Source organism: Humulus lupulus, chromosome 6 (assembly GCF_963169125.1).
Source record: "Humulus lupulus chromosome 6, drHumLupu1.1, whole genome shotgun sequence".
Lineage (NCBI taxonomy): Eukaryota > Viridiplantae > Streptophyta > Magnoliopsida > Rosales > Cannabaceae > Humulus > Humulus lupulus.
In genome coordinates this window covers 203,837,855-203,850,018 of record NC_084798.1, presented here as the reverse complement: position 1 = coordinate 203,850,018, position 12,164 = coordinate 203,837,855, and the positions used below count along the sequence as shown (strand labels likewise).

The 12,164-nt window shown below is 33.2% G+C and overlaps 1 protein-coding gene across 3 annotated transcripts; it reads left to right on the top strand.

Moving 5' to 3' along the window:
- Positions 1 to 353: 353 nt before the first annotated feature.
- Positions 354 to 10,504, top strand: LOC133783006 (uncharacterized). 3 transcript variants are annotated; one of them, XM_062222507.1, is made up of 8 exons: positions 354 to 627; positions 2,731 to 2,826; positions 2,945 to 3,006; positions 8,644 to 8,734; positions 8,819 to 9,063; positions 9,148 to 9,468; positions 9,548 to 9,637; positions 9,712 to 10,504. In XM_062222507.1, the coding sequence occupies exons 4-8, from the start codon at positions 8,644 to 8,646 to the stop codon at positions 10,366 to 10,368; spliced, it is 1,404 nt and encodes a 467-aa protein (XP_062078491.1). In that variant the 5' UTR covers positions 354 to 627; positions 2,731 to 2,826; positions 2,945 to 3,006; the 3' UTR covers positions 10,369 to 10,504. The 3 variants fall into 3 exon arrangements, with proteins under 3 accessions (XP_062078491.1, XP_062078492.1, XP_062078493.1); XM_062222508.1 differs by having other exon boundaries at positions 8,616 to 8,734; XM_062222509.1 differs by lacking the exon at positions 2,945 to 3,006.
- The last annotated feature ends 1,660 nt before the right edge of the window (positions 10,505 to 12,164 follow it).

The window sequence follows — 12,164 nt, the reverse complement described above, 5'->3', positions numbered from 1 at the left end:
CCTAGTTTTGGGGGTTCGGGGGCGGAACGCGGCCCCCGAAAGGTATACGCGATTTACTTGCGACCGAGTGATGCGCACCTAGCTCATGCTCAAACCGGACCAATGATGTAGCTTTTGGATATATATATTCATTTGTATAAATGGTCATATTTTCTTTAATTTATATATTCGGTCTGCAATCTCGCGAGCTAAGAGATTAGACAAATGAATCTCCAAATTTGGGGGTGTAACAATATTGTATATACACCGTAATATAAAATAAATGGAAAATGGTTGTAGGGATATTTTTGCCATTTCATTGCTATTATTATATTTCAGTATTTAATAAAAAAGAAATAAAACCCCTAAATCGTTAATCTCCTCCACTCTCCTTCGTTTCTTTTTTGCATTTTTCAGTTTGAGATCTCTGCATCTTCGTTCCAAAATCGAAGAGGAGATTATTTCCCCAGCTTCTCTCCGCTCTCTGCATCGTCTCCAGTCCGCTAGCCTCCGACTCCGACGATCTTGGGGTTCTTAGTAGGCGTTCTCAGTTCGCCAGCCATCGACTCCGACGACAGTCGGCGTTCTCAGGTTGCCAGCCTCGTACTCTGACGATCTTGGCCATTCTCAGCTTCACCTTTGATCATTGTGAGTTGTAGTTTGTTTGGTTTATATGTTTGTTTTTGCTTAAATTTAGTTCTTTAGTCGGCTCTGTATTCTTTTTTCTTTTTTCTGTACGTAGCTTAGTGAGTAGAATAAAATCTTCACTGCATTAAGAAAAATTAGTGTAAATGAAAAGGATTGAAAAATTGGAATGGCTATTTAGATGTCACAGTAACTTTAATTTTGTTAATCTTGTAGTATGACTAGTCTCTGATTTTTTATTGTTGACTAACTTTCATGGCTAACCTTCTCAATTTCTCTCCCTCTCTTTCTATCAACTTCGATCTCAATAACTCTTCTAAAGGTTTGGACTTTGGAAGAAAGGCATGACAACCAAATCAGATCCGTAGGGTTAGATTTTTATGCTATTTCTAATGGTTAAAGTTCTAGGGTTAGACTTTCTGCTATTTCTAATGGTTAAATTTCTAATGTGGGTTTATGATTTTTGATTGGTAGAAATTTTGGAGATTATGTAAAATGGGTATTTATGATTCCTGTAATTAGCTCTTTCTTAGATTTGTATTTTTCTGCTATTAAGGTATGATTCTAGTTCTAAAATGTTTGGGTATGCATACATGGTTATTTAGGATTTTTCTTGATAGAAATTTTTGGGTATGTATGTGTTTATGACTTTTGTAAATAGTTCCTATGATCAATTTCGTGGAAGATATTGGTTTATCATTATATTTTCTATACATTTATCATTTATGTATATATGGGTTCTCCAGCTTAGGTATATTGTGAAAGTTGAACTCTAGAGTCTAGACCATAAATCCTCAGTTAAAACCTTCTGTTATGAACTCATCAATGGGGTTTTTTGTTAAGCCTTCTGTTATGAATTCAAAGTCTTGTGTATGTGTATGTTTGTTCTGTGGCTTTGTTGGCCTGAGTTTGGGGTGTTTAGCCCAGTTCAGGTCTGTAACTTGTTTAATGAATTTGGCCCAGCAAATTAGCAATACAGATATTGGTTTCGATACCCTTAGTTTACTGGTATATACAATGTCATTTTAATATAATATAATACAACTATTTTTTTATAATCATCTCATACATGTTATGTTAATATAAGCATAAAATGTATTGTTTTACCGAATATGGGAGGGTAATCATCAATGAAAATTTAGATAGTAAAGTCGTTAGAAATGATATTGGAGACACTAGCATTGCCCTGTATAACATGACTTCATATTTATTAATTGTTCACACCAATTTTATTGTACAATGAGATTTTGATATACTATAATATTAATAAATAAAAATCTCCATTACTATATGAAGGGGATGAAAAGATGTAAAGAAAATGACACGAGTGATATCAACAATAATTACTATATTTGATGGTACTTTCTGATATAATTAAATTAATGCTATAGACTTTTAACTTGCTAAAATATAATAATATTATTATTAGTTTGATTATACAAACACTATAAGCCAATTCCTCCCCTTCCGATACTTATTAATACCCAAAATTTAGTTGATGATATTAGTTATTTATAGATTTTATTGTTTGGCAAAAAAGTCGTGTTGAAATTAATCAACTACTCATCACTTTATTTTTTATTTTTTTTGTGAATTAATTATAGTCTTACCATGTTTCATGTTTGTTTTCATCAATTATATTTATAGCTTCATATAGTTCTCGAAGTTTAACTAAATTATGGATATAAGTTATTAATTTATTTTTTTATTTGTAAAGTTTGATGATTTCAATTTGTTTGATGCTTGATGTATGATATTTTGGTTTACTCTTATGGACAATTGCCTTAAATATTGCTTTTAACAGTTTTGGTTCAAAATGATAATTTGTGCATGTGCAGGAATTCATCACTTTGAAGAATGATTCTTTATTGTTTTCATAAGGAGATTGATTAACTCTGTATGTTTGGGCTTTGGCTATAGTCAAATATATTTTCTAGAATATCTTTATGTTTCATGCTCAATTCTTTGCTTGTACTGCTTTGTTATATCATAATTTGCTTTAGTTCAAAGTTTTGAAGACTTTTAGTTAAAAGAAATTGGATTTTGATTTTTTTGCTTTTAGACATTATTGGTGTTTTTGAGAGTTATATTTTTATTTATGTATAGAGTACTCTTGATCTCTCTGTTGTCGCACCCTCACCTCACCCTCACTCTCGGTCTGCTCTCCGATCTCTCCCCGATCTATCAGACGCCGAAGCCCAGGTAAGCTGAAACCCAACTCAGAATATATATATATAGTTGCTTTTATATATATTTATATATATATATTAAGTTGATTTAATTTCGTTTAAATTTAATTATTTGGGTTGATTTTGTGTAGAAATTGAAAGAGTATCTCTTGGAAATTCGATCACTGGTATAATATAATTTTGTGGCATCAAGGTATTTATTTTTTTAATTATGTTATTGGTTTAATTAATATAATTAATATGTGAATGTGTGTACAAAGTGAGACGTGTTTAGTGATATATTTATATATGTGTATAAAATTGTAGTATGTGTTAGTATTTAAATTTGATTAATAATATGTATATTGTGAATGTTCTGGGAATTTTCTGAGTGTTTTTTGTAGGGTTTTAAATTTTTGGGATATGTTATAATAGAGATGTTATGCCGTCAAAATTTTGGTAGAGTTAGAGGACTAAATAAATAATAATATAATAAATAAGACATTAAATTCTTAGAATTAACAAAATAAATTAAAGAATAAATTAAAATATTAGATACATAATTTAATTTAATATTAACAATTTAATAATTTTAAAATAAAATGAAAAATTATAATTTAATATTAACAAATTTAGAAATTTAAAAATAAATTAAATAATTAGATATATAATTTAAAAATAAATTAAAAGTTAGATAAATAATTTCAAAATAAATTACAAAATTATAATTTAATTTAATATTAACAAATTTAGTAATTTAAAAATAAATTAAAAGTTAGATAAATAATTTCAAAATAAATTACAAATTTAGATAAATGAATTAAAAAATTATAATTTAATTTAATATTAACAAATTTAGTAATTACAAAATTAGATAAATAATTTCAAAATAAATTAAAATTTTAGATAAATGAATTAAAAAATTATAATTTAATTTAATATTAACAAATTTAGTAATTTAAAAATAAATTAAAAGTTAGATAAATAATTTCAAAATAAATTACAAAATTATAATTTAATATCATAATATTTTAAGACATCATAAAACTAGGGCTGTGCAAATTTTTTTACAACCCGCCCAACCCGAATAAACCGCCCAAACCAACCCGAATAAACCGACAAAAATTTAAACCACCCAATTGTTACATTGGGTGAGTTAAAAATAATTATCAACCCGCCCAATATAAACCAACCTGCCCAATTAAGAATTTATTAATTTTAATATATTCAAATAAATATATAAATTAATTAAGTTTTTTTTTAAATTTTTTTACTATAAATTTAAAATATTGTTTTAAGCTTAAAAATATAAACTTCACACTATTAGTATTAGTATTTAAAAGAAAAAAATTACAAAAATGTTAAAAAAAAAAATACCACTTTTGTTTGGGTGGGTTGACCCGACCAACCCGCCAAAAAAAATATATCATTTCGGACCAACCCGCCCAAATTACTGGACGAGTTAAAATTTTTTTTTCTTAATTGGGCAAGTTACGGTTCACTTTTGCTAACCCGATTATGACATTGGACGGGTAAAAATGCCTTGTAACCCGACCAACCCGCCCAATGCTCAGCCCTACATAAAACATCTAGTGTTAAAAAATATTTCTTTTTTTGTTGCTTTTCTTTGGTGATAAAATTTGATCACCAAAGATTGGATAGACGTTTTATATATTATCACTTAGTGATAATGTTTTATTAATTATTTTCAATCACGAAAAGCCTTAGACCCGTTCGGTGAAGCTGAGTCAGTAAGAACTCTTAAATATGCTTCTCCGAATTATCCAGGACGGTATGTGTCCGCATGGATAGTTTGGATTTGTTGTGTACCTATAATTTGATCTAGTACTCATTTTATTGTTTTGTTAATAGAGATTTCAATATGTGTCTCCTTATTTGTTCTCGTAAGTGGGCAAACTTAATTTTAGTCTGCCCACTTATGAGAACTATAGGGAGGTGCTGCCGAAATTTTTACATAAACGAAACAATTTTAAGAGTGTAGATTAAATTATATGTATACTACAAATCTGAATGGGATAGGTTCTTTACCCTTATAGAAGTGGAGTGAAAAGGTGGATTAGGGCACACACACACATAGTCAATAAGTTTTAATTATTGTTTATTCTTGTATCGTAGATGCCGATCGATAAGAGTTGGACGTCATTAAGGAAGCGTAACTGTGATGCTTATTGGAACGGTCTCCAAGCCTTCTTGAGAATGGCAAAAGAACACGTAGACTGCGATGTGAGAATTTTATGCCCGTGTGTGAGGTGCCTGAATGTTAAACTACAAACTATAGATACAGTGGAGGCTCATGTCTTTGACAAGGGTTTTCAACAGAGTTATCAAAAGTGGGTTTACCACGGTGAGGTGGAAGCTAGTGTCGCCAATGAGGTAGTTGAGGAGAATGAAGATGTAGACGAGATGGTTGACGTCGTTGATGATTTCATCTTACCGACAAATGCAGAGGAAGCAGATGGTGTGTCTGGCAGTCGAATGGGACAGTATTATGACGAGTTGTTCGACGAGATTGAAGCTGAGTTGTATCCGGGTTGTGATTGGATATCATCCTTAAAATTTTTGGCGAAGTTGATGCATTTGAAAGTTAGAGGGAAGCGGCCAAATAACTCTTTCGATGAATTGTTGAAGTTACTAAAATTTGCATTTCCGAAAGATAATAAAATTCCCCCAACACACTATGAGGCGAAAAAGAAGCTGAGTAAGTTAGGGTTGGGATATCAATCAATCTATGTGTGTAAATATGATTGTTCCTTATTTTATAATGAGCATGCAAGCAAAGATTCATGTCATGTGTGTGGGAGTAGCCGATGGGTCAATGAAAAGAAGAAGGGGAAAAAGGTTCCACACAAGGTGATGCGTTACTTTCCGTTGACTCCCAGATTAAAGCGAATGTACAGTTCAAGACATACAGCTAATGACATGTTATGGCATCATACTGGGAGATCAATAGAAGATGGGGTGATGCGTCATCCGGTTGACGGGTCTGCATGGAAAGACTTTGATGCCACCCATCCTGATTTTGCAAAAGATCCTAGAAATGTTCGTCTAGGCTTGGCTGCTGATGGGTTTAATCCTTTTGGCAACATGAGCTTATCATACAGCATGTGGCCTGTGGTTTTGACGAACTACAATCTCCCCCCTTGGCTATGCATGAAGGAAGAGTATTTTATGCTAACTCTGCTTATTCCTGGGCCAAAATCACCGGGTAAAGACATGGATGTATTTCTAAGACCCTTGGTGGATGAGTTAAAACAATTGTGGATTAACGGAGTCAACACAAGAGATGGCACAAGGAATGAATTGTTCAAGATGCGTGCAGCCCTTCTGTGGACAATTAACGATTTCCCTGCTCGTAGTAGCTTGTCTGGTTGGAGCGGGCAAGGGTATAAAGCATGTCCAACGTGCAATGAAGACACCACTTCCATTCGAGTGATTGGTAAGACATCGTATGTCGGTCATAGGTGATTCTTGAGGAGTAATCATAAGTATAGAAGGGACAAGGAATTTGATGGCAAAGTTGAGAAAAGAAATCCTCCACAACAGTTTACTTGTCAACAAGTTTTAGATCAAGTCAATGCTTTACCGCTTCAAGTGTCTGGTAAACATGACAGATTTGGGGGGGTGAAGCGCAAGCGAGGTGCAGGGGAAAGTAATTGGAGGAAAAAAACTATTTTCTATGAACTTGATTACTGGAGTTCAAATCAGTTAAAACACAACCTAGATGTGATGCATGTTGAGAAGAATGTGTGCGACAGCATCCTTGGGACTTTGTTAGATAATGATAAATCTAAGGACACCACTAACGCAAGACATGATTTAAAGAATATGGGGGTTAGGAAATCGTTGTGGATTTAGGAGGATGCCAATAAAAGGTTAATGAAACCGCATGCTCCATACGTGTTCACTTTTGAACAGAGGCGATATTTCTGTCAATTTTTGAAAGGAGTGAAGTTGCCCGATGGTTTTTGTTCTAATCTAAAGAAAAAAGTCATAGACAATGACTCAAACATTGTTGGGTTGAAGTCCCATGATTGTCATGTGATAATGCAACGATTACTTGCAGTAGGTGTTCGCAAGTTTTTACCAGAATCTATATCCACTACCATCATTGAATTGTGTAATTTATTCAAACAATTGTGCTCTAGGACACTGAACGTTTCTGATATGGAGAAAGCTAAGGATGACTTGATTGTTATTTTATGTAAGATGGAGTTGATTTTCCCTCCAGCATTCTTTGACATAATGATCCATCTGGTTTTGCACTTGCCTGATGAAGCAATATTGGGAGGACCTGTATTTATGAGGTGGATGTATCCTCTTGAAAGATACATGAAAAAATTAAAAAACTATGTCAGGAATAAAGCTCGTCCTGAAGGATCTATAGCAGAAGGATATGTTGCAGATGAGGTTTTGACATTTTGTTCAATGTATTTCAAAGGTGTGGAAACAAAATTTAATCAGCCTGATCGAAACGAAGATGCACCGTATGTGAATCGACACCTCACAGTGTTTGAATCTCAATGTCGTCCTCTTAGTAAGGGAATTCCCGTGCCCCTCGATGAAAATACTCGGAATAAAGCTGAGTGGTTCATATTGGATAATTCTCCAGAAACTGAAGTGTATTTAGAGTAAGTACATAATTAATATTCATTTTATTCTTTGTTCAATCTACTCCTTAATTAACAATATTGACATTGTTAATTAATTAACAGGGAACACCTAACTGAGGTGCAACAAAGAGATATGGCTGCCAATCATAAATTGATACATAAGAAAGAGTTTCGTTCATGGTTTCATAAGAAGGTAACTTGTACTTAGCAAATTGCATACTACAAATTACATTCTCATTCTAATATATTTCTTTATTATTAGATATATGACTTGCACCAACTTGGGTCATTAGAGCATGCTGATGAATTACTAGCTTTAGCATCTGGGTCAAATCTATTGGCTTACTCCTACCAAGCATGTATAGTGAACGGAGTTCGATTTGTCTCATACAATCGAGATCAGAATCGAATTACACAAAATAGTGGAGTGTGTGTTGCTGGAACAGAAGGTTTTAACTATTACGGGCAACTTGAAGAAATACTCCAGCTGTCTTTTACTGGTTCTTATTCGGTGGTATTATTTCGATGTAAATGGTTCAATACAGATCCGAAAAAAAAGAAAACCATCACTGTAAATAATATTACTAGTATCAATGTTAGCGGTGAATGGTATAAAGATGAACCGTTCATACTAGCTAGTCAAGCAAAACAAGTATTCTACATCGATGATCTCGTTAGAGGACGAGATTGGAAAGTTGTCCAAGAAGTGAATCATCGGCAAGTTTGGGACTTTCCAGATGCTTCAGATATGATTGCTGATGTTGATGTTGTACATGACACCAACTCATCGAATTTTGTTTTGACTGTGGATCTCGGAGAGTTGGTTGTTCAGCAATCTGATGTACCAGCGACTCAAGTCAACACTGCCCATCGACCTTCTTTAGTTGTTCAAGAAGATGATGGATTTATTAATGACAATGAAGATGATATGGCAGACAGTGTAGAAGAAGCAGAAGATGAGGATGAATTAATTGTCGACCTTAGTGATGATAATACTGATGATGTGTGCCCGATAGATGATGTAATTAGTGAGGATAGTGACTATTCTACTTAGTTTTGTATCTAGTGTTCAATGTATTATACATATTGAGAAATAAAAAGTTCGTTTCCAAATAGCATGTTTCAAATTACATAATCAATTGAAATAATACTCAATAAATTAATTATAAATAATAATTAAATATTAAAATAGATAGGTTAAATTACTGTCGTGTTAGTAGATGTCAGCAGATGTGGCTAGAGCTCACGGTGGAGACGCTGGCGGTGATCCTCCACCGGATCCTACTAGGATCCCGACTACATGCGACTCAGGTAATTTTTTTGTTATTTTATTTACACATATGTTTATCATGTATATACTAATATTCTATGTATTATTAATAAAAAAAAATACAGGAATCCCAATTAAGAGAAATGGTCGTGGCGCAGCTATTGGAAAAGATCTAGAGGAGAGGCGGCGTAAAAATGGAAAACCACTGGAAGTAACGTTTTGCCCACGAACGTACAAGGTTGTTGGGAGCGAGCACGCTGCTTTTGTCCGCCTTGTGGAAACCCAAATTAAAACGAAAGTTCCCGGACATTACGGTTCATGGGAATTAGTGCCTCAACAATACAAGGATCAGATCCTTGCCATAATTCAGGTAAAAATAGTATTAAATATATTTTTTTAAAATTTGTCTTTAATATAGTACATATATTATTAATATGTTTAATTTTCAATTTAGTACTATTATCAAATAGCGGGCCGCGAGGATTTCTTAAAGTGTTTAAATGGTATCGATCGAGAGATGAAAGACCGATACCACAATAGGAAAACACTAAGACACGAACACTTTGAGAAATACTACAATGGACCGGAGGATTGGGATAAGGTTCTAAACAACCCAACCAATGATGTTAACAAGGAGGAGTGGAAGCAGATTTGTCAGTTATTTACAAGTCCACAATTTATTGCGCGCTCCATAAAGAATAAGGAAAATCGGAAGAAACAAAAGTATTCTACAACACAGGGTACAAAATCGCTGGCAGCCGTCCGTTTTGAAAAAGTAAGTAAAAGATAAAATATTATCAAAATTATGTTATTTTAAATTATATGTTCTCTAACATTTTGGTTATATTTTTTAGACGAACCCGGACCTCATTGAGTCATGGAAGGATTATCATTGGAAGAAATCAAAAAATGATTTCGTGAACGATAATGCTCGCCAAGATTATGTAAGTTTGAATTATATTTTTTAATATTAATAGAGTTATATTTAATGTTAGTGTCTAACATTTTTTGAAAACAGGAAAAACTGAAGGCTGATTTTGAGTTACGAACTCAGCAAGCATCCACTGATGCTTCTAATAATGATAGTCCGTCATCAGTTGATCAGGAGGAGGTGCTACAAAAAGTATTAGGCCAAAGGCGTGGACATGAGCGAGGAGTGGGCCGCAAATTGAAGGGGTCGGGGTCGAGGTCATCATCTACCCAACACTCTCACTTCAGCGAGTCTCAAGTTCCTCCTCATCATTCAAGAGAATATATAGAAAATCTGAAGAATAATTTACAGAAATTGACTGATCAAGTTAATTTCTTAACTCAATATTTTGTACCTTCATTTCGTCCACCAAACGTTCAGATGCCGCATGTGCCTGATAGTGACAATACTTCTAGGGCTTCATCTTCTCAACCTCCAGCTCCAACTCATCCTTCTATGTACGGGGCAGCGCCGTCTTATCATATGGTATCTCCATATATGTACGGAGTAACACCTTATCCGTGTCCGATTCCACCGTCCTCCCAGCCATCGTATCCCTACATGTATGGAGCTGGATCGTCCACATTACCTCCCCAATATCCTTGGCCGATGCCGCCACCGCAGCAATCACAACCACAGCCACCGCAACAACCACAACAAGAAGACAATAGGGAGGAGGACGAGGCAACTGACTTAGGAGACTAAGTTTATTTTTTTATTAATTATTGTTAAATTTTATGAATAATATGAATATTTGTTATGTTAATGTATTATGAATATTTACAATTGTTATTTTAATATACTAATTTGAATATTTAATATAATATTTTTATTTTTAATATATTTATTTTTAATTAATTAAATTTTAAATAATTATTTCGATAAATAATTATTTAAAATTATATTTAATTAATTTTATTATTTTTTTTATAAATAAATTAGTATTAGGGGCGACGTTGTCGCCCCTGATAATATGCCACGTGCTATATTTGGGGCGACAGAATATAGTATTAGGGGCGACTTGTCGCCCCTAATACTATTTAATTAATTAATTTTATTATTTTTTTTATAAATAAAGTAGTATTAGGGGCGACATTATCGCCCCTGATAATATGCCACATGCACTATTTGGGGCGACAGAGTATAGTATTAGGGGCGACGTGTCGCCCCTAATGCTTAATTATTAGGGGCGACAATGTCGCCCCTAATAATATACCACGTGTAACCATTTGGGGCGACAGATTATAGTATTAGGGGCGACTAATAGAGTATTAGGGGCGACATATCGACAAAAATAATTAAAGAATTTCAAATTTTTGAGGCGAAATTTACCCTATAGTCGCCCCTAATGTACCCTTCAGGGACATGTTTCCACGGGCGACTAATCAGGGGCGATAAGTCGCCCCTGATACATATTAGGGGCGACATGCGTCGCCCCTAAAACTCATTTTTGTTGTAGTGTGAAAAACCTTATTTTTTAAGATTCTCAAATAGAGGACTCGTGGGAGGCGTCTCCTAAAAACGTTTTTAGGGCTCGCATTGAATAACAAAAGTCTTTTTTTTGTAATAGTGTAATGAATAACAAAAGTCATTTTTTGTAGTAGTGTAAAGAATAACAAAAGTCTACCTCCAGAATCTATAACTTAACTACAATGGAAAAAGATAATTTGATGGTCATAATCTAGTGACAAATCATTGAGCATGATGACGAAGGAAATCTCAATTCCAAAAAGTTTGATTTCCTTTATGAGAGCAACTCTGAAGTAAAAGGTTGCTACGATGTACACCATTCTAGTTGTTAAGGATATCTTTAGACTATATGACAATTTCATATGCATTGATAGGGATGATCTTTCATAATTTATAAATATTGAAGAAATCATTGCATTTGTTATTGCACTGCATATGAGGTAAAATTATTTTGTTATAATTTACCTTGATTAATTAAGTTAAAATAATTATCCTTAACAAATTTATTATTGTATTTGTTTTTTAAAAGCTTATATGATTTTTTTTTATAATAACAGAAATGGTGCATGCATAAGTGTTTATGAAGCCTTCTTTGTTTGCATTAGTTCGATGAACAAGGAGAGACGAATGAGCAAGATTACTTGCATGCCTCTTGACATTAATAGATTAGGGGTGATGTTGTTATACTTTATAACTCCGGGTATGAGATGATATATTGGGCATGTTTGGTAACTCTTAAAAAAATTGTTTTTTTAAAATTTTTTTTAATAAAAATCTGAAAAAATAGTAAGAAAACACGTTCGGCAATTCATTTTTGCTTTTTATTTTTTAAAAATAAAATAAAAATTAATTAAATTTTGAAAACATAATTTTGATACTTTTATAATTTTAAGAAACATGTTTTCATTTCTCTCACATTCCTCACGCTTCTGAGCCTTCCTCCCTTAGCACAACAATGGCGATTTCTTCTTCAGACTTTCAAGGTTTACTCTCCACTCCGATTTCTTCAGAATTGATTAGCATCTCATTCT